General features: G+C 46.6%; 1 protein-coding gene across 1 annotated transcript in view; it reads right to left on the minus strand.

Moving 5' to 3' along the window:
• The window catches only part of MDGA1 (MAM domain containing glycosylphosphatidylinositol anchor 1), an 888,610-nt gene that overhangs the window by 597,463 nt on the left and 268,230 nt on the right, over positions 1 to 22,917 (minus strand). Inside the window, exons 2-3 of the mRNA XM_069236322.1 lie at positions 12,072 to 12,211; positions 1,028 to 1,202 (exon numbers count right to left, since the gene is read on the minus strand). Of these exons, the coding sequence (XP_069092423.1) occupies positions 1,028 to 1,202; positions 12,072 to 12,211 (315 nt within the window). The remainder of the gene's footprint in view (positions 1 to 1,027; positions 1,203 to 12,071; positions 12,212 to 22,917) is intronic.

Genomic DNA, 22,917 nt, shown 5'->3' on the forward strand with positions numbered 1-22,917 from the left:
TTCCAGGACTCTGCATTACCTAGGTCTGAACTGCCAACCAGGACCAAAGGGGAACCTCACTGAGAGAAGATGGATTGACCTGTCCTTCAGTCGACCATACAGTATTACCAAAGCCTGGTCTTTGTTCATCAAAGGTGAATGCATTGGTAGAGCAATGGGCACCCAAGAAATGCGTCACAACAAAAGAGTATGGGCCTGATTTAGAACTCGGAGGACGGATTACTCCATCACAACGGGGACAGATATCCCATCCACCGAAACCTAAATCCCATTGGGTATAATATAAATTAGGCCCACTGTTCCTTAGAGGAGAAAATAAGCAGGTACACATTCAGATAAATATATATTAACCGCAGTGTGAGAAAAAGCATCAACACAGAGAATCCAGGTTTCCATGCAAGAGAGAACTCTTGCTTCCTTCGCTACCTGGAGAAGCATGCAAAGGGCAGTGCCAATCTGGCACCAGGAAGAGACAAAGTGAGCAGATGGATGGCACAGCATTAGGCATCTGCGTAACTAGAAACGAAGGTTGATGCGATGATAGGTTGGCAGATCAATTTCACTTCCAGCGCCCTACTCATTTGTGCGGCATCTGTGTGTGCTTGATGGCTACAGAAACACTGCAGCAATTTGGAAACAAACAGAAATCAATATTGCTGATTTCAGCCACCTGGTCACAATATTTCTAGCCAAATTTGGTTTCTGCTTCCCTTGCGGTAGACAGTACCAAAGGCATGATTCTCATTGGCCTGACTACCTCTGGTCAACAAATGTGCTGCATGCCACCCAAATAAAGTCGCAGAATAGAGTACTATCTCAGGAAAAACAGGCATTGACTAGAAAGAAGGGCCTTTAAATAGAGCATGTTGGCCCTTAAAGGGCCCCTATCACTGATGGAAAGCATCTGTGTTGCCCTTTTGAGCCTAAGTGGCAGCTAGGATAGTGCAGAGGCCTGGATTGGGGGGGTTGGGGAGATGGGCACTCAGTAGAACTGTGGGAATATGAGGGCAGCTTTGAAACGACTTACACTGCACATCTACTCGAATGGACTTGATGGCGGGGACCCCCACCCCGTTCTCTGCTTTACAATAATAGCGACCCCCCTGCAACCGATGGATCTTCTCGATGCGAAGGGTCTCGTTGAAGATGGATGTCTCCTGGAACTTTTCCGAGGCACTGCCAGCTGTCTTCGTCCATCTCACCTGAAGGAGGGAAAAGAGAGGGAGACTGAGCTACTATAAACAAGGAGACTGAGCTACCTCAAACAGGGAGACTGAGCTACCACAAAGAAAACAACTCACTCCTGTGCCAAGCGACCCTGGGACTTGGCCACACATCACAGAGGATGAAAAGAAAAAAACAAGGAAGGATGTAAAGGAGCAAGGCAAAAGAGATGCCAACTTTAGATTCATAAAGAGAAAAGTAGCAGAAGAGTGACATCACTCATGGTACAGTAGAGGGCCAATCAGGGAGTGTAAGGCCACACAGAGAAGGTAAATTGAGAGGAAATATACTGAGGATATAAACCATCAACTGGTCTGCAAAAAATAGAAATAAAATGTACCATTTTAAGGAGCGCGTTTACATTTCACTGCCCTCCCCTCAGGTTTTTAACTTTCCAAGACCCTCACTTTGAATATATAAAGGCCTGGGTATACCATACTGTAGCCAGAGGTCTTTGTGTCTTCTGCTACGTCATTCTATACTACCCTTTCTTCACCTATGGAAAGAAAAGGTGTCCTCTGTGAGAAAGGCTGACCAGCACCCTCTAACTAATGTTCATGCTGTGTTCTGTGGCAAGAGAGACAGTGAATCACAAGACAATACACTTCTTAAATCATGTTTGAGTACTATACCAGTAGTGACTTATAACAAAGAGGTGTGGCGTTTCCCAAAGTTTTAATGTTAATTATCTAGCAGTTGTTGTACTGTGCAGCAAGCAATACACCGCATGAACACTTCACAAACCAATTCTTTTGTGCTCAAGCTGTGTTATATTGGGAGAAAATCGTCTTGGCACAAGCTGTAGCCACAAGACAATAATTACATTTTAAAAGCCAACATCAACTTGCTGTGTATACGCTAACTGCAGTGCTTAATTTGTAAACAATAAAATTAAATAAAATGAAAAATAAAAATACAGTGCTGGTACCCAAAACTTTCAGAGGATGACACCACCCACTTCCTCCACTTGCCCCACCCACTTCCATCACTGGCGCCACCCATTTCCTCCACTTTCCCCACCCATTTCCATCACTGGCGCCGCTGCTGTCTGGACACAGTCCCAGGCCTTGGGTGCCCTCGCTACCCCTCCAGATGTTGTTCGGATGGAGGTAATGCCTAATCATGATCTTTTTGTGTTCTTTCAAAAAGTAAAATATCATCACTGTAATAATTCAGAGCATGTTTCACAGGTCTTATTATGTTTTTTATAGTTCCCTGAAAGATTTCAGCATCTGAACATATGCTAAAATTCATCCTCTGTATCTAAATAATCCAAGATGTGTAGAGAATGTCGTGATGTATTGAGACAGACTGTTAATTTCCAATTGATGATACCCTTTGCATAAAGCCAGTTTTGAGAAGACAGTGGCACCATTAATATTACTGTTCATGTTGTTTAAATGTTTAAATGTGGGCTTGGATATCTTTCTCTTTCAATTGCTGTATTAGGCACTTTCATGTCAACACAAATTTTGATATCCTCCTCTTGTTTTGGAACCACTACAATAGGTGAAACCCATGGCACTGGGCCAGTGGCTGGTTCAATTATGTCCTGTTGAAGCAATGAGTTTATCTCCTATTCTACTTATGCTTGTAAGTATATTGGAACTCTTCTGTGCGTTTGAGCCACTTGTTTCATTGCTTCATTAATATGTAACATAATCATTATATCATTTAATATACCTAACCCATTAAACTAATCTGGATATTTTTTATAATTTAGGATGATCCAACATCATGTTACAAGTCATTGCCAACAAACCTGTGAGTTGAGCAGTGACATTTCTTAGTAAATATGGTCCAGACTCTTCACCTTTTAATACATGTATCTCTTCTTTACTGAGCGTATCACCACAATGTAACATGTCTTAAAATTTCCCTCAACAAGAAACAGGATGTTTGGTTCCCCATTGAAAAACACTGACATTTGATGGACTTAAACAAGGTTGTTTCTTCATTTTCTGGTATTCAGTGATACACATGATATTGCATGTCGCTTCACTGTAAAGGACAAATGGAACTTTTTGGAAGCCAACCATTATATCTACAGAGGCTGTTTTCTCTGTATTTTCCCTTCTTATCATGTTAATTTGTTTGGCCACATCTTCTTCACACATCATAAACAACTTTCAGATTGTTCCACTTCTTCTTCTGAATCAATTTCAAAACCTTCCATTTGTCTGATGAATTTAGCGCTTCCTATTTTCTTTTTAGTATCTGATATATTCTGTTTGTTCCAACTTTCTTTTTTGTTCCAGAATTCATTTTTATCTTTCTTGAACCTACACACATTTGCACAGCTGTGATCAAGACCCTTGTTGGTTGAAACCCGTCGGGTGGTGGAAACACACACTTTTTTCAAATAAACAAGCTGATCAATGGACTTCCTGTGGTGCGATGGTCAATATTTGTTGAATGATTTATTGGAGTTTGGCCATTATATATATATATATATATATATATATATATATATTTATATTACCTACTGGCTTTCGCCAGTAAGTAGTTATAGTTAGGACCATGTTTCCATAGGAAAAGCATTTTTTGACTAGCCTATATCTTTGGCACCATTTGAGGGATCTTCACAAAATATTTTTAAAAATATGTGCCGGTCATTCTTGTTGCGCATGGAAAGTTTCAGGATGGTCCGTCAAGCGGGGGCCGATAAAAAGGGGGGGTAAAAAAAAAAATGCATTTCCCATGTTAATTCCCATGGGAGTTTTGAACACAACTACAGCTCAAACCGCCGGACAGAATTACACCAAATTAAGCAGAATGCTAGATTTTGTTCCACAGATTGTGCTTTTTGCTATTTGGTGTAAATCTGTTCAGTAGTTGTTGAGAAATTTCAGGAAATCCAAATTTGTATATCCAGGCTCCGGTTCCACCCCTTCCTAGGTTGATTTTGGCCCTGGGGACCCCATCTCGTAGGACCCAGCTATATAGATAAGGGTGCCAAGGGCAACCATAAAAGCTTATGGATGCCGTGAGGCAGGTGTCAAGCCACTGTGGTCCCAGCCGGCTCCTGTCTCCTGCAGGAGCTGGCATCGCTTTAAATAGCAGCTCCCTATTTTCGGGAGCAATGTCTTCATCTCTTCCCTGCACTCATGTTTGCATGCAGGGAAAGAGATGAAAACTCCACTTTCAGCAAGGGGGACCTGTCCAACAGCTTTCGCTTGCTGAAATCAGAATTATGTTTGCTTTTGCTTGGTGGGAGCTGTCAGCTTTCAACAAGCAAAAGCAAACAGCTACCTCCCGAGGGTGGGCACCTCGGATGATAGCAGGAGCAGGCCCTGGGAGTGGCGGTCCCCAGGGCCATCTATGGCTCCACGAGGGGGTTGTGTGGCCCCTCTCCATCATTTAATTTAGCCCTGGGGAGGCCGTGGTCCCCGGGGGTCCAAGACGGGCCCCTATATTCATTTCTTTTAGGCCAGGAGAGGTGGCAGTCTGACAGTCCCTGTGCTGCGGGGGAGCAACGAGGACCCCTCATAAAATGTATGAATTGCACTGGGGAGTTGGCAGTCACCCGGGCTGCCTGGGGGGGAACATGTGGACCCCGCATTAATTTTTAAACATTTGCCCCTGGGAGGTGGCGGTCCCTGGGGGTGCGGGGGCGACGCGGCCTCCCTGCATAAATTTATAAACATGTGTCTCTGGGGCATTGGGTATGCCATGGGCCCCCCCTCGAATACATGAAAAGCAGAGCAGCAGGGAGGTGTTGGTCCCTGGGGCTTTTGTGAGTCCTTGGAGGTGCCCCGGGGCACCACTCCTGTTTTTTTGCTATGCACTGGGACCTGGCTCACCCGGTGCCAAAATAAAAAGGAAATGCTCAGGCCGCGCTTGCTTTTTAAAAAAAAAAAAAATTCCAGTGAAATTTGTGAGTAGTTGCAATTTTCTGCACTTTTTTTTGTAAAAAGTGCTTTTTAGTCTTTTGGGGGCTGGGAGACCCCTAAATCAAGGCTAGTGGGGTAGGGCAAAGGTACCCTGCTCTCTTTTCTTTTTTTATGTTTATTTTTGGCTAAAGCCGAGTCTCAAAAGGGCTGCCAACACTTCTTCTTGAAGTGCTGACAGCCAATCGTATCGCTGCATGAGATTGTCAGTATTCACAAATTCATCGCAACCCTAGATACACAAATTTGGATTTCCTTCAATTTCCCCTAAACTACTGTACAGATTTACACCAAAGAACAAAAAGCCCACTTTTTGGACCAAAAGTTACCTTCCTGCCAGATTTGGTGAAATTACGTCCAGCGGTTCGAGCTGTAGTCATGTCTAAAATCCCTATGGGAATTAAAATGGGAAATTTACTTTTTCTGACCCCCTTTTTTCTTGGCCCGCTTGACAGATCACTTTGAAACTTCCCATGCACAAGGTTCTTGGGCATACTTTTTTTGGGAAAATTTTGTAACGATTTGTCAAACTGTGCCAAAGATATAGGCAAGTCAAAAGAGGATTTTTCAATGGAAACAAGGCCCTAAGTATAAGTACCTACTGGTGTCTGCCAGTAGGTAAAATATTTATTTATATAGATAGATAGATATCCTTCTGCTTTTGCCATCTCTTCCTGATGCTCGATTTCTGACTCTCTCTCTTCTTTCTCTGTCATCTATATCTTCCTCTCCTTTTCAATGTCACGTTCATAATCTCTGATTCCATTTGCTGCCTCTCTCTCTCTCCTAGGGTCTCTGTTTCTCTCATTGGCTCTCTTATCCCACATCCCTGCAGTCTGGAGTACGCTTGTCTCTCCATGTCCAGCCCATACCGTCTGCCCCTGTGTCTCCTTCTGAGTATCATCATATTGCTCTTTCTCTCCCTATCTATCTTTGCCTCACTCTCTCATTCTCTATCTCTCCCCCCCTCTCTCTCACTCCTTTTCTCTATCTCTTTTTCTCTCTCTGATTCTCCCCCTCTCTCCCCACCTCAGGTTCTCTGTCTCTCGTCCCAGCCCCTGCAGTCTGGGCTATGTTTGCCTCTCTGTTTTCATCCCTTACCCCCTCCCCCATCTTCCGGAAGTGGCCCCGCTTCACACGTTGTTGGCAGCCGCCCCCCCTGGGAAGTCTGCAGAGAGACAACGGTGTGGGCGTCGAAGGTGTCTGCAGCCTGGGAAGCACGTCCGACAGCTCCCGTGCTGAGGGAATGTCGGGGAGGAGGGGGCCTCATTACACCTGTCTAAAGCTTATGCAACGAGGGAGACGTAGTAAAACAAGTTTTTAAAAGATCCAGAAGCAGCTGAAATGCTTCACCCCGAGTTTTTTTCAGTATCACCTCTAGGTCTGACCCTTTGGCTATACTGGAGGGGACCCTAACCCAGGGGACCCCGAAGAACAACGTCAGCTCCCCAGGAGCGCCCTTTGTGCCACATACAATAATACCATATGGATCAAGGAAGTGACATACTTTCCACTTCCTGGTGGCACTTCCTGTCTCCTGCCATCCTGCACTCAGGAGCCAAACCGGTGCTCCACTGAAGGAGTCCAGGGAGCTCCAAGAAGGCCGTGACCCCTTGGCAACTCAAAGCTTATTGCAGTAAACTGAGACTGTCAGAGCACACAGTCAAGCCTGAGTGTTTACTTTCATTAAAAAGTTGTTGTGGTTTTGATCCTGTTTGACCCCGATGGAGGGCGGGTGTCCCCGCATGAAGCACACCATGCCGGTAGGTTGCTGGAGGTAGGACCTATTAACTAATGTGCATTAATGACTGTTGGACTTTTTTGCTTATGCAGGGTCACCTCCAATCTTTTTGCCTCCTGCCTCCTATTTTTTCTGACTTGGTGCTGTTGGCTTTTGAACTCTGAGCACTTTACCGCTGCTAACCAGTGCTAAAGTGCATATGCTTTCTGTGTAAATTGTATGGTTGATTGGTTTATCCATGATTGGCATATTTGATTTACTAGTAAGTCCCTAGTAAAGTGCACTAGAGGTGCCAGAGCCTGTAAATCAAATGCTACTAGTGGCCCTGCAGCACTGGTTGTGCCACCCACATAAGTAGCTCTGTAATCATGTCTCAGACCTGCCACTGCAGTGCCTGTGTGTGCAGTTTTAACTGTAAATTCGACTTGGCAAGTGTACCCACTTGCCAGGCCTAAACCTCCCCTTTCCTTACATATAAGGCACCCCTAAGTTAGGCCCTAGGTAGCCCCAAGGGCAGGGTGCAGTGTATGGTTAAGGTGGGACATATAGTAATGTGTTTTATATGCCCTGACAGTGAAATATTGCTAAATTCGTTTTTCACTGTTGCAAGGCCTGTCCCTCTCATAGGTTAACATGGGGTCTACCTTTAAATCTGATTAAAGTGTAGCTTCTCTTTGGGAGAGGATGGACATGTGGAGATGGACATGTGGAGTTTGGGGTCTCTGAGCTTACAATTTAAAAATACATATTTTAGTAAAGTTGATTTTAAGATTGTGTGTTTGAAAATGCCACTTTGAGAAAGTGAGCATTTTCTTGCTTATACCATTTCTGTGACTCTGCCTGTTTGTGGATTCCCTGTCTGGGTCAGTTTGACAGTTGGGCTGGTTGCACCTCGCACTAGACAGCAACACAAAGGGAGCTGGGGTGTAGTCTGCATTTCCTGATGAGCCATCTGTGCTAGGAGGGAGCGGAGGAGTGGTCACTCACACCTGAAAGGGCTGTGCCTGCCCTCACACAATGCAGTCTCCAACCCCCTGGTGAGTGTCTGGGGCCTGGCCTGTGCAAGGCAGGATTTCACATTCAAAAGAGACTTTACTTTGAAGTAGGCCTACTTCAAATGAGAAATTGGGTATAAGAAGGGCACCCAAAACCATAAACTTTAGATCACTTCTGGACATCAAGAGGAACCTCTGCCTGGAGAAGAGCTGAAGAGCTGAGGAAGAAGAGCTGCCTGTGACTGTGCTTTGTGGAGCTATCCTGCAGTTGCTGCTTCTGCCAGAGTAAGAGGGCAAAGACTTGACTTTGTGTGCCTTCCATCTTGTGAAGAAATCTCCAAGGGCTTGATTTAGAGCTTGCCTCCTGTTGTTTGAAGTCTCAGGGACAGCAAAGATTTCTCTCTGCCAGCACCTGGAGTCTCTGGAGAGACTCCTACTCTGCCCTGTGGTGCCCATCCAGTCCCTGAGCCCTTGAAAGGAAAGCTGGTGGAAATCCAAGGAAATCGACTTCGGACCGACGCCGCTGCTGAATCCAGTAACGCTGCCTGCAACCGACTCCGTGATCTTCGCTGGAACGCGATGATCTTCGCAGGCTCGGCACGGCTGCAGCCCCGGAGAAGTCGCCGCACCACATCGTGACCGACACCGCTCGAAGTGCGGGGATTCAATGTTTTGCACAGATGCCACGATCCCCGACTTTGTGCATCGACTTGTTTTCACTCTTCACCAAAGGTACTGTACTTGGGGTCTACGCAACTCCGTGTCTGGCGCCGCTGGTGTCGGCTTGTTGGGAACGACTCCGTCACTACGCCGTGTTAACACCTCATCAAAGCATTTTGTGTTTCTAAGCGCTATTTTTGAGTTTAATCTTTAAAAATTCATAACTTGATTTGTGTATGTCGGATTTTTGCCGTTTTGGTCTTGTTTTGTTTAGATAAGTATTTCCTATTTTTCTAAACTGGTGTTGTGTCATTTTGTAGTGATTTCATTAAGTTACTGTGTGTGTTGGTACAAATACTTTACACCTAGCACTCTGAAGTTAAGCCTACTGCCCTGCCAAGCTACCAAGGGGGTAAGCAGGGGTTTGCTGAGGGTGATTCTCTTTTACCCTGACTACAGTGAGGGTCCTTGCTTGAACAGGGGGTACCCTGACTGTCAACCAAAGACCCCATTTCTAACAATGACCGTCTATTTAATGAAAGGAAATAAACTGCCTTTATAGCAGATCCTCCGTGGAAGGACTTTCTTCTTTGGTATTACCTTCATTCAAACAACTAATGATTCAATAATAACTTTATCATTGTCAATAACATTTCTGTAACTTTCACTGATATCACTGGTAACTTTTTTAATTATCAATTAAGCACTTCAATTCAACAAAATATGTGCAAGAGTTCTTCTCTACTTTAAACCTTCTGCAATAAAAGCCTTTTGACAAACCATGAGGGGACCCCACACTCCTGACCCTCTTGCAAGGCTACAGCTTTGGGGGTGCTTTACAAGCTAAACAACCTCTCCAGGGATCATCCACATAAGCCGGTCCCAGGATGCTTGTTTCCAGTGAGGGAGGACCTGCTCTGGCAGTTTGGGCTGGATTGTTCCCATGGGGAGCAGGGTCAAGACTGATTTGCGGATGGCTGGGTCCAAACAGGAAAAACAAAGGATTTAGGCCCAGATCTATGACTGGGGGTGAAAGTTTGACATTGTTGAGCATTCCGTCCATCATCTTTTCGCTTTTTACATTTTTTATAACTTTTTTCTTTTTGCTATCATCCACATAGCCCCTGGAAGACATCTGGAGAAAATTTGTGGGGACCACTGTGGGGGATACCACACCCCAGGAAAGCCTACAAACACTTAGGCCCTGATTTATACTTTTTTTGCACTGCGTTATTATATTGTATTTTGTAAGTTTGCGCCGCTTTTGCGTCAATAAATGACGGTAATGCAGCGCAAAACAAGTATAAATCAGGGCCTTATTCTCATGTTGGTGGTGCCCCTGCCCTTCCTCCTAGCACCACAAAGAGCAAATATGTGGGTTTCTAGAGCACCCCAAAGACTTCTGTTGTGTTCCATGCCCGGAGGCATGTATATTGTCGACTCTGTGCTCCCAATACCTGAGTTTTGTCTTTTTAAATGCTACCACTGTCCCAATTAGGGGATTTCCTCCTTCTCTCCTGGAGCACCACGTGGGGCCAGCTCTCTTCTCGGTTTCTTGAAGGAGCCATACCAGAGTCTTTCCACTCACAGTCAGTGCTGGCGGGAGACTTGATGCATGTTAACCTCACCCGCGAGACACGGGCACACTGGTTCCTGGGCCTCCCTGGGATCTGATCAATCTGGAAGAGCATCAGTATTCTGTTTCCTTTTTTTCTTTTTGGTTTTGTTTTTCACCATGTCCAGAAGGGTGGGGGCTTTTGACAACGCATTCTCCAGTGGGGGGGATGCCCCACACACAGCCCATCCCTGCAGATTTTCCACTTGTGCTGACCCCGAAGACCTTGGCCTTCCCCAGAGGTATTTTTAAAAAGAAGGAAGGGGACACTACTTGCAGTCATAGCAAACTAGGTCCCCCAAGGGCACCACTCTTCTTCTTTAGTTCTTTCTGGCCCCAATGGGTCCTGGTATTGTTTGCTCCTGAGGGGGCTCTAGCCACCAGCAGGTGTTTCTTCATGCCTCCTGGACTCTAAACATTTGTCTTCTTCTGGGAGCTTGAGTTTTACTGTGCTCTCTCCTTGTGGAAAACCTTCTCCAGTCTGGCCTCCTGGCACCACTTCTGGGCCCGTGGTCTTCCTCAGCAGCACCTCAAGGTTCCAAGGCAGAGGACCCTCTCCGCCTGATAACTTCAGGTCCCCGACCTCCTGTTTGGCCACTTGCAAAGCACCTGGGACTGTGGAAGTCAGTGTCTGCTCCTTCTGGAGTTCACACTCCTGTAGGCGCAGTCCACAGAAGATCCAGGGGAGCCCTCCAAGATCCCTCAGCAGGTCTATCCCTCTTCTGACCCCCGATGTTGTAGGGGGTCCTGCGCCACTGGCCTCAGAAAAAGAAATCCTAGTTTCTAGGTGCCAACAGTCAGAAGTCCTTGGATGCGTCCTGACACCAGTGGCGAGGTATCTTCTCTCTTCCAGTTGGGCATTCCTCTGGTGTGGCTTCCCCCAGATCCAGGCTGTTGTCAAATGTCACTTCCTTGTGCACACGTTTTTAAAGTGGGAGTTGAAAAATCCAGAAGCTATGCGCCTATACCCAAGCTCACCCACTGTCACCCATGCCCAAACCTCCTGCAAAGTTGTTTGGGAATTTCCAAGATGGCGCCGACAAGTGGTCTATTGACATTCTCTGAGAGTCTAAGCAAGGCCCGAACTGTCACAGCTGCCTGGTCCCTTCCGTTGAAAACTTCAAAGGACAGGCCCGCCTGCGTCTGTGGGATTGAGCCTTCCAAGACACAGTGCAGTATGAAAAGTAATTAGCATGTGCAGATTCTATCCCCCACCCTCTCTTCTATGAACCGGCCTAGTTACTAACTAATTGCCCTATTGTGTGGTGAGGCCTTCGATCCTCCAGCTGGCCAGCAGACTCATTGACTTGGCCCAAAACGATGAATTTTGAAGTGCTACAATGAGTGCAGATATGTGGAAATTATTGTCAATATGGATTCTGAATCATGATTTACAGTGATAAGGGTGTATCATCAGAATCTCTCAGGCCTAACCATGACAAACGTATAGTTTAGTGTAGATTTGGTCCAGAGGATATAATACAGTGAGGCACACAGATGTCTCAGTATGCATTACAGATGTACACATTCACACTATTAATGCCATTCATATTATAATGCCTTCCCAGGTCAACACCAATCCCTGAAGGGTCTTTTCTATTAAAGGTTACCTGTGTGCAGATACCAGGCTGAGTCTGCACATGTGCACACATGCACACACATACACACACACATGTGCGTAAGTGTTCACGTGCAACCAACTCAATCTCCTAGTCTAGCTGCACTACAGCAGACCTTACCTTGTGAGTCAGGCACTGACAGCTTTCCCAGTTCATTATAACAGAGCATAGAGTGAGTGAGACTCAGGTAGTGAGACTCACTCACAGCAGAAGTCCCTAATCCAGGTGCTACAAACAATCCTAGGGGATTAAAGGGGGCAGAACACGTGTCTCACCAACACCCATTATTTAAAAGTAGTACACCCTCTGGGGACCTTTGTCTCTTACCTGCGGCCTTGGATGTCCCGTTACCAGGCACTGCAGGACCAGGGTGTTGCGCTCGCGGATGGTGTAGACCCTCTCGCTGATATTGTCCTCCTTCACCACGCAGGCCTGCCCAGCATGGATGATCTGAGCCTGAGCTGGAGCTGGAAAACATAAGAGCAGAAGAGGGATTCAGCGTCACAACTCATGCGTAGCCAGATGCAACACATGCGCACTTACACACATTTTAGGAGGGCCCTGAGGGGGGAGTGGCTAGGCGTGTAGGAGGTTCCTAAAACCTTCCACTGATAAACAGTGACGTTAAATGGAATTTGTCTGTTATTTGCAGTCGCTGACGTCTGTAGTCAGAGAGTAGCTGCAGAGCCTTGACATGTAGAGAAGAGGAACACAGCTGAACAGGGAAGGAGAGTGAAATGAAGCACAAAGACAGAAGGGGACTCACAGAGAGACTAATAATAAATACACTGTCAAAGGAGAGAGGAAACAAGGAATAGAGAGGGAAGAAAGAGGTTGAGAGAGGAAATACAGCACAGAAGTGCCTAAAACAAATAAAGGACAACAAGTACAAGTCTGTGCGAAGGCCAGACCTGAGGTGGGCAGGGCAGGGACATCCCTGTCTCCTATGTTACTATTAGACACTCCTGAGTAGCAAAACCCAACAGCTATATCCATGGTTTTAACTTTATGACTTATATTACTACTGGGCTTGCCTAAGGAGCAAAATATCCCATTTCCATGCCTGAGTAGTTCATCTGGTTCAGATACTTTATTTTCATTCTGGGAGTTGCAGTCCCGTTAATCCCACTATAAAATCATGACTACAAGTCCCAAAATGCAAAGGGAAAGCCGGATTAGAGGAGTTACTCTCTCATGGACCTAGGAATCATGAGAGATTGTACCACTGAATATCGACCCCCAGAATATCGTGGTACAAGAATATTGAGCGACGGAATATCGAGCGACGGAATATCGAGCGACGGAATATCGAGCGACGGAATATCGAGCGACGGAATATCGAGCGACGGATTATCAAGCGACGGAATATCAAGCAACGGAATATCAAGCAATGGAATATCGAGCGAAGGAATATTGAGCAACGGAATATCGAGTGACGGAATATCGAAAGGTAAGTGCATCTAGAGAAGTATATTTACTATTCTTAACTCCCCATCTGCGTACCTTGAGGGCACATATATGTGAAGTTAAGTGTTGAAAATCTAGACTTACCTCGCAATATTGTTTCAACAATTTGTCCTCAATATTTTGCCCCATCGATATTCTGGGGTCCATATGCCGGGAGCACACCTCTTGAGAGACCTTCTGTGGTCTGAGAGACCTTCTGTAGGTCTGAGAGTCCTTCTGTAGAAATGCTGAGATGCGGCAAGACTGAGCAGGGGGTCTCGCCAGACCGCTGCATGCCAGCCTGGCATCAAAATCCCAGTCCAGGGCTTTCCTTTACAAATGATGAATTATCAGGTGTGCTCATCCACCTGGCCACCCAAGGCTAACTCTCTGAGAGAGCACAGATTTTTTTATTCTCCTGACACCGACGAAGAAATTACCAGGACACGATGGACTTACTACCTGTGATGGAGGTACGATTATCCTGGACTATACCTACTGCCCCCACCACTGAGGATGTCAAGTTTGTGTGTCAGAGAAGCTTGCACTGCTGATGTCTGTGCGGTGTCTGCGATTTACAAAAATGTGCACTTATGCAATCATGTGCACATTATCCTTCACACCTGCTCAGAGGTGCACAAGGAGAGGCCTCACTCCATGCCAATTTAAATATGTGCCTCTTTGTTGAAACTGAAAACAGAAATCGTATTGTAATGTAACACCTATAGCAGTCGTGCTCAGAAGATGTGACACTGCAGAATTAAAAGAAATATAGCTCTATTCAGAGGTTCTGGCCCTCCCCCACTAGGAATATGTCATCTCTGCTCAGAGAGCTGACACTTACTAGAGAAGCATGGCCCCATGCTGAGAAGCTCTGATACTGTCCTGTTACATGTACCGCATACCTTTGATAAGTGCCAGCACTGATCCCAGTGGTTAAATTGTGAAAACATAAGTGTCAGGAGGCCACCACAGCTTGCACCACCTATAGCTGCTGCCAGCGCTGCTAGTGACAGCACCTACTCAGCTACTAACAATCACACGCTGCAAGGGTGACAGTTCAGACTGTTTGAGGGCCAGTGGTTAATTTGTAAAAGCCCTCCTCTTAAACATGCGGCTGCTGCAATTAAATGTGTGAACACGGAATACTGACGCAGCTAATCCTGGAGCCATCTCGGGCCTCTTCAATCCATATAAAGCCACTCCCTGCCCCTTCAGATCACCCTTGCAGCTTTCTACTTTCTCCCTTTGTGGCGCTTTTTCGTTTTTCTCTTCCTCTGTCTTTCCCATGTGTGTCTTTTGCTCACAGCAAATGCTTGAGGCAGAAGAATAAGCCCCGGCCCTAAAAAATAAGTGCCGGTGCTCAGCACCGGAAACCACAAGCACAAATTAAGCACTGTTGAGGCCCCTAAAGCTATAACAATGCTTTGGCAGCAGGTATTAGTTGTTTTTAATGCATATTGAATGAATAAACAACTGTTGTTCACCTCATCTCTAAATGACACAAACAGCGCCACCATGTGGCAGATAGCCATAAATGCTGGTACTGACAATTAAGTGCCTGTGCCAAGGACTGGAAACCACTGGCTCAAATTAAGCACTGAATACATTCATTTATGGCAGCCTGCATAGAGTAGGGTGTTGGTCATGGCTCATTAAAAGTATAGCAGTGCTGCTGAGACATGCTGAATCTGTCCCATTCCTGCTCAGAGGGTGTGGGACTCTCCCACTGAAAGCACCAAAGCGCTGCTGTGAAGTCCAGGCACTTCCCCCATAGCAGCCCTGCTGACAAACAGTGTCCCATGAAACCACTAGCAGCTGAGCTGAGAAGGAACTATTCTGCCCATTAAAAGCGTGGCATGCTGCTGGGAAGCGCCCACGCTGTCCTGTTACAAGTACATCAGTGCTGCTGAGGCCTGCTGGTACTGTCCCATTCACGGTAAAGGAGGTCGCTCAGAAGTCATGGCTCTCTCCCTTTCAAGGCACTGGCCTGTTCCGGAGTAGTGCTTTAACAGTCCCGTAAAAAGTGTCCTAGCACCTCCAGTGCAATCTCCTGTCCTTACTGCTGAGGCTACCAGCAAGTTAAAAGTCCCAACTCAGATAAATATTTTAAAAAACACACAATTGCACACACAACTCATCTTCCTACAGGTCCTATCAACGGTTTCACTGTATAAAAGCCATGTCTCCTGGCTTTGCCAGTGGTTGTTACATGCGTTGGCTCATAATGAAAGCAGTGCTCAGAGCCGCCTGATGGCCAGAGGAACATTTGAATGGATTTGTATTTGTTATAAAGGTCAGCTGTACCTTCACCTGCCTCTGGGGGGCCTCCTCGGGTATTCCTGGGGCTTCGGAGGGGAGGAGGCTAGGCAGGGTGGGATTGAATATAAAAGGGGAGCAAACTTTTCTTTGCTTGGGATAATGTTTCACCGGGGTGCCGGCTCTGCTGTGTGGAAGTCGACTCGACCAAAGCGCTTCTTATGCAGTATCGAGGCGCTCTAATCGTCTGCGTTCTTTTGAGGGATGATTCGTGACTGCAGCGAAGCCATTAATACAAAATGTGACGCTTCTGAAGAGTTTATTCCTTATTTTAGAATGGAGTCCCAGGTTTGCCGTGGCAGTCCCGGTTTTCAAAAGCTGTCCCGGCAGATTTTGGGAAATTTAGCTCACGTCCCCGTTTTTAGAGAGGGTCGACTGAATGTAGAGGGAGGTGCGTTTTTATCTTTTCCAAAGCAGGGGAGCTTAACAGCTGGTGTAGGAAAGCAATTCAATTAAAAGACATGGCACTGCATTTAAAAATCGCATGTAATTTATTTTCTTAGTGCCTCTTCGGTAATTCTGTGCTGCTGAGCGCCATCATTCTGGGGACTTGGTTGATGCAAAATTGTAGTCCTTCTTCTGTTTTTGCGAAATGTCCCAGTTTTCGGTTTTAAAAATCTGCTTACCCTATTTATAGGTCAATCTACTATGGGTAGACCATTATAATAATGGACGAACACGTGTCTCTCTCTTCTTTGCTTCTGCACCCCCCCACCCTTCTCCTCGTCTCCTTTCCTCTTTCCAGTGTTTTCTCTTTTTCCCTCTTTTCCCCTCTCTCTCTCTCCAGAACACCTCCCCCTGGATTCTGCTTCCCCTTCTCCACCCTCCTGTGTGCCCCGCCCTCTGTCTTACAGCCATGTGACTCTCATAAAAGCTGGGCATGCTTGCTCAGTGGGCTAATGCATCCACTGCAGGGATCTGTGTTTGAATGTGGTTCTAAGTTTGAATCCTGGCTTGCCCACTCAGCTTTTCATCCTTCTGAGGGTGACCAATGAGTTGTAAAGAGGTGTGTGAGCCAGGAAATGAACGGGGAGAGGCGAGCCGAGCCAAGGGCACAGCTTAGATCTTGGAGCCAGTGCATGAGCCGAGCCCTGAAAGTGTTTGCTACGGTATATCATAGACCACACATCACGTAAAATATGATAAGGTCTCTCCAAAAATCAAAACAGTTTATTTCTTTAGCATGTAGATGCTTTGATGCTAATACCTCACATTATAGCACTGCACTGAGAAGTACTTTATTAAAAGTGATAATTTCTCAACATGAACCTTTAGTGAAATATGAGGCATGACAGTTGTCATGTAAACCCTGTACTGCCCCTGAATATTACAGAGTAACATTCCTTATGGTAAGTCTTTGTAATATTACAGAGTAACATTCCTTCTGGTAAGTCTTTGTAATATTACAGAGTAACATTCCTTATGGTAAGTCTTTGTTTTTACCTCTTTGGGCACCTTCGGGCAGTTTTTATATAGCGTGCACTCAACCCGAGTGTATTGAAGCGCTTTGCACGATCACCCGTTATAGTGCACAAGGACACCAGTCTTTGTTTATAGGGATGGGGAGATTAAGTGATTTGCCCAGAATCACAGGATGTTGAGCTGTGCCATGATGGTCCAAAGTCAGAAGCTCTGGTGCTAGCCGCATCCAGGGTACGGGGAGGAGGCAGGCAAAGGCCGCATGAAAGCTCAGCTCGGGGTTCGAACAACGGCCTCGAGCTGAGCGAGAGCCAGGCTTCAGGTTTCAGTGGGCCGCCCACCTCCAGAGCTGAATAACAATAAACATCAGGGCCAATATTTCATATGTACCACCCTGGCCTCCTCAACGCAGTGGCATTCCTTTCACAGGGTGCACCAGGAGTAGAACGGGTCAGTCCTGCCTATGACAAAGAATGCACTGCCCCCAGCACACAAGCAAATTTGCATCTGCCCTAGGGGCAGGGCCACTGGAATTATAAAACTGTACAGCCACAGCGTTTTTCTCGTAATTGTATATTTGCTGCATTTGCCACATAATTTATTTGCCGCATAATCTGCGTCTCTTAACAAAAAATAACATTTTGTTTCTAGCTCAAGCGGTTCAAAATGTACTAAAAACGCAGCGATACATGTTGCCGCGCAGTGGAAGGCCGATTGCAAAGGTTGTCAGGTCAAATTTATTTTGCTCTTTTGCTTATTGCTATATTGGATTGTTAAACTGGTACTAATGAGATGCAACCACAGCCCAGACAGTGCTAACAAGTGTAAAATGAAAAATTATTTAAGTAATACTGTCACAAAATATGGCACATTATGCTGAATATTTGCCTTTTCCTGCAGCACAATTTTCTCACCCCTGCCGCATAATTTGGCCCTCCCCTGCTGCATTATTCCAATGGCCCTGGCCCTAAGGACAGCGAATTAGTGAAAGAGGGACTAGCTGTCTCACTGGACCACCTTTCACTGTGAAGGTATCAACCAGCCAGCTTGTCGAACGGGGTGGAGATCGAGTCCCCTGTGGGTGGGTCTGCGAATCTGCCTGCAAGAGGATGTCTTGGGGAGTCGATGGGACCTCTCTCTTCCCTTCCAAAGGGCAACTTGAACGGGTGCACTGACTATGCACAACCTGAATGTCAGTGTGCCACCCAACAGCTTCTTTGTCTCGGCGCCCTGTTTATAATGCAGCACACTGCAAGCACAAAAGGATTGCCTTGTTTGCATGTGGCGCTCTATATGTACCAGCGTGATCTGTATTACAGAAGGGTCTGCACAAGGATCTGTTTCCTCTGCTATGATAATAAAGTGCCCTGCAGCAGCACAAAAAGTGGGTGCCAACAGAGGCGGCTCCTCCGTTATGGCGGAGGAGCGTCGCCACCCGCCAGCAGCAGAAGCTGCAAAACTTTCACAACAAGGGGATAACTATGTTTATTATCCTCTGGCTGTGAAAGGGGCAAGGCATCTGGGGTGAGGAGCTGTGAGGGGGAGTGCTCAACCCTCCCACTCACTGTGCATGGATGTTTGGCCGGCCGGCTCAGGCCGGTCAAACACACATGCGCGGTATGCTCTCTCCAGCCCGGTAAGCTGGAGAGAGCCTGCACAGGCTCCCAGTCTGCCTGGGAGTGCCTAGCCAGGGCGCTCCCAGCCAATCCTGACGCTGCTTTGAGCAGCGTCAGGACTGGCCGCAGGGCAGGCTGGGAGCCTGTGCCTGTGTGTGCAGCCAGGAGGGAAAGAGGGAAGAGGAGCACGGCGCTGGACTGCACGAAAAAGGTAAGTGTTTTTTTTTTTTTTTAAGTTTAATTAAGTTAAATTTTAGGTGTCCTGACCCCCCGCCCGATCGTTTCGAGCGACGTGGGCCATGACTGGGTGCCAATGCCTGTTACTCTCCGGGGGCACTATTGATAGTGCGACCCCTGGTGTTCATTGCCTACACACCACTTGTGCTATTGAAATACAGATTACAGTATATCAGCTCTCACTGTCAATCATATATGACGTCAGCAGACTGAGTTTCATCAGTTTGTTTACATAGACCTAACCAGGGGCAGCTCCTCCATTAGGGCGGAGGAGCGTTGCCCCCCCACCAGCAGCTTCAATCCTTTTACTAAAAAACGATAATACACTATGTTTATTGTTGTTTTTTTAGTAAAAGGGGTGTGGCCACAGGCTGTGACGAGCACTGAGGGGGGACTGCCCAGCCGGCCAAACACACATGCGCAGTAGGCTCTCTCCAGCCAAGCAACATAGAACATCTCTCTCTCTCTCCCTCTCTCTCTCCCTCTCTCCCTCTCTCTCTCTCTCTCTCTCTCTCATGCACCATCAGAATGGCTCGATTCCGGCTCTTGAACTTTCCATAATCAGTTATGACAAACGTTAGCTTGGAGAACGGTGGGTACCTCAGAGTTGACCTGGGCCTACCGCTCATCAGTGGTACAGTGCACCTGAGGGACCTCTGTCCTCACTGACTCAATGCGAGAAGCATTTCTAGTTTTATGGTTTCATAAAGAATTGCATAGTGCCTTACAACAGCGCTGAGAAGCCCATCGGAGCAGCCAGATAGAACTGCCTTTGGTTGCCGCCCTATTAAGGTGCAAAGTCTATTTGCCCAATTATGGCCCAGTAGAAATTAATAATATGTATCACATATGACCTGTACTGTTTAAAGCACCCACTAGCACGCACACGGGTCATCCAGCTGGGTGAGAAACGATCCTAGAAACCAGGCTTTGTAGGTGCCTAACACCCCGTGGAAGTAATTACGAAGACCCTGACCCTAACCATCCATTCCATCAACACAATTATCACAAGATTTGGCCCAAAATAACAAATATTGAGGAATGTGTCATTTACAGCATGCAACTGCATGAGTAAATGTACATTGAGCTCCATCAGGAGTTTATTTCATATCATCTTCACAAAGTTGGTCTGTCCTTGACCCAAAGTCACCACTTCACATGCCACAGTGGCCAGTGTTACAGTAACCCATCGTAGGCAGCTGCCTTACTGTACATCACATATAGCCACAAGAGGGTGCCAGAGTGCAACAAATGTGCCTAAAATGCCCTTGTTGCTAGAGTAAAAGGAGAGCCCAAATGGCAATACATCATCTTGCCTAGGGCTGTGCCAGCCATGCACCACTCTACGCCCTGCAGAAAAAGGGGACATACATAGTTTTTCTAAACTCTGCTGCTTGAAGAAAGCGGGCTCAGAGGCAGTTTAGACTTTCTGTATTCACTTTATACTGTAATTCTATTCGTGATTTGATTACTGCCTTCACAAGGTGCTTATAAAGAATTCCAGCCGCACTCAGCTTACGGTGAATAACATTTTTCATATTTATTCATATTCAGTCACTTTCATTTAATGCCAGTCATACAGTATTTACTTTTAACACAGACTATCCATCATATTAGTTGGATTTCTTTCAGCTTTATACTTTCATGAAGTAGCACATCACAGGGCATGGGCTTGTGGTGGTACATTTTAATGAGAAGCTGGAGACACCCCAGCATGCCCCCCCCCAACCTCCCACCACGGCTGCTGCTTTAATGCAATAGGCGCACACTTGCATAGGCAATGCCTGCATGCTCCTGGATTCTGCATCAAGAATATATTCTCACGCTGGGAAAATCTATCTCCTCCTGTGTGATTCTGCCTGCTTTTATTGACCTGAAAGTATGGATTCTTGATCAGTGGTGTGAGCTGAGGCGTGACAAACAGGCCTCAGTCCCACGTGCTCAGTAATACAATATGCCTATGGTCCTCAACCCAGCTCCTACTGCTGCACACCTGTCATGGTTGTGTCATGGCGCTAGTATACATTGAAAATCTTTGAAAATTGTTGTATTTATTTCCTTTAGACTTATGTGTATTAACCATAGATTCATTTGAGGTTGTTTTGAATTTTGCCAACATTTTGTATCATTTTATCATTTATGTTCATATTTACTTAGAAAATTAGGAAATTCTAGTGAGAGCTGTGGTCTGCGGTATTATGTGAGTCACAGGCCAACAGGTGTATTTCTGATGACACTTTCCATTTCAATGAAAACACACCTAAATAAGCAAATTAGCAGAGAGCACAGTTGTATGGTGCACATGGAGAGCAGAGTTGTATGTTACATGGAGAGCAGAGTTGTATGGTGCACCTGAAGAACAGTTGTACGGTGCACATGGAGAGCGGAGTTGTATGTTACATGGAGGGCAGTTGTATGGTGCTCATGGAGAGCAGAGTTGTATGTTACATGGAGAGCAGAGTTGTATGGTGCACCTGAAGAACAGTTGTACGGTGCACATGGAGAGCGGAGTTGTATGTTACATGGAGGGCAGTTGTATGGTGCTCATTGAGAGCAGAGTTGTATGTTACATGGAGAGCAGAGTTGTATGGTGCACATGGAGAGCAAAGTTGTACGGCGCACATAGATAGCGGAGTTGTACGGTGCACATGGAGAGTGGAGTTGTACGGCGTACATGGAGAGGGGAGTTGTACGGCGCACATGGAGAGCGGAGTTGTGCGGCGCACATGGAGAGCAGAGTTGTACGGCGCACATGGAGAGCGGGGTGGCACGTGCACATGGAGAGCAGAGTTGTACGGTGCATATGGAGAGCGGAGTTGTACGGCGCACATAGAGAGCTGAGTTGTACGGCGCACATGGAAAGCGGAGTTGTACGGTGCACATGAAGAGCAGAGTTGTACGGTCACATGGAGAGCAGAGTTGTACGGTGCACATGGAGAGCAGAATTGTACGGTGCACATGGGGAGCGGAGTTGTACGGCGCACATGGAGAGCGGAGTTATACGGTGCACATGGAGAGCAGAGTTGTACGGTGCACATGGAGAGCAAAGTTGTACGATGCACATGGGGAGCGGAGTTGTAGAGTGCACATGGAGAGCAGAGTTGTATGGTACACATGGAGAGCAGTTGTATGGTGCTCATGGAGAGCAGAGTTGTATGTTACATGGAGACCAGAATTGTATGGTGCACCTGAAGGACAATTGTATGGTGCACATGGAGAGCAGAGTCGTATGTTACATGGAGAGCAGAGTAGTACGGTGCACATGGAGAGCAGAGATGTCTGTTACATGGAGAGCAGAGTTGTATGGTGCACATGGAGAGCAGTTGTGTGGTGCACAGGGAGAGCGGAGTTGTACAGTGCACATGGAGAGCAGAGTTGTACGGTGCACATGGAGAGCAGAGTTGTACGGTGCACATGGAGAGCAGAGTTGTACGGTGCACATGGGGAGCGGAGTTGTACGGCGCACATGGAGAGCGGAGTTATACGGTGCACATGGAGAGCAGAGTTGTACGGTGCACATGGAGAGCAAAGTTGTACGATGCACATGGGGAGCGGAGTTGTAGAGTGCACATGGAGAGCAGAGTTGTATGGTACACATGGAGAGCAGTTGTATGGTGCTCATGGAGAGCAGAGTTGTATGTTACATGGAGACCAGAATTGTATGGTGCACCTGAAGGACAATTGTATGGTGCACATGGAGAGCAGAGTCGTATGTTACATGGAGAGCAGAGTTGTACGGTGCACATGGAGAGCAGAGATGTCTGTTACATGGAGAGCAGAGTTGTATGGTGCACATGGAGAGCAGTTGTGTGGTGCACAGGGAGAGCGGAGTTGTACAGTGCACATGGAGAGCAGAGTTGTACGGTGCACATGGAGAGCAGAGTTGTACGGTGCACATGGAGAGCAGAGTTGTATGGTGCATATGGAGAGCGGAGTTGTACTGTGTACATGGAGAGCAGAGTTGTACAGTGCACATAGAGAGCAGAGTTGTACGGCGCACATGGAGATCAGAGTTGTACAGTGCACATGGAGAGCAGAGTTGTACGGTGCACATAGAGAGCAGAGTTGTACAGCGCACATGGAGAGCGGAGTTGTACGGTGCACATAGAGAGCAGAGTTGTACGGCGCACATGGAG

This window comes from Pleurodeles waltl, chromosome 5 (genome assembly GCF_031143425.1).
Source record: "Pleurodeles waltl isolate 20211129_DDA chromosome 5, aPleWal1.hap1.20221129, whole genome shotgun sequence".
NCBI classification, from domain to species: Eukaryota; Metazoa; Chordata; class Amphibia; order Caudata; family Salamandridae; genus Pleurodeles; species Pleurodeles waltl.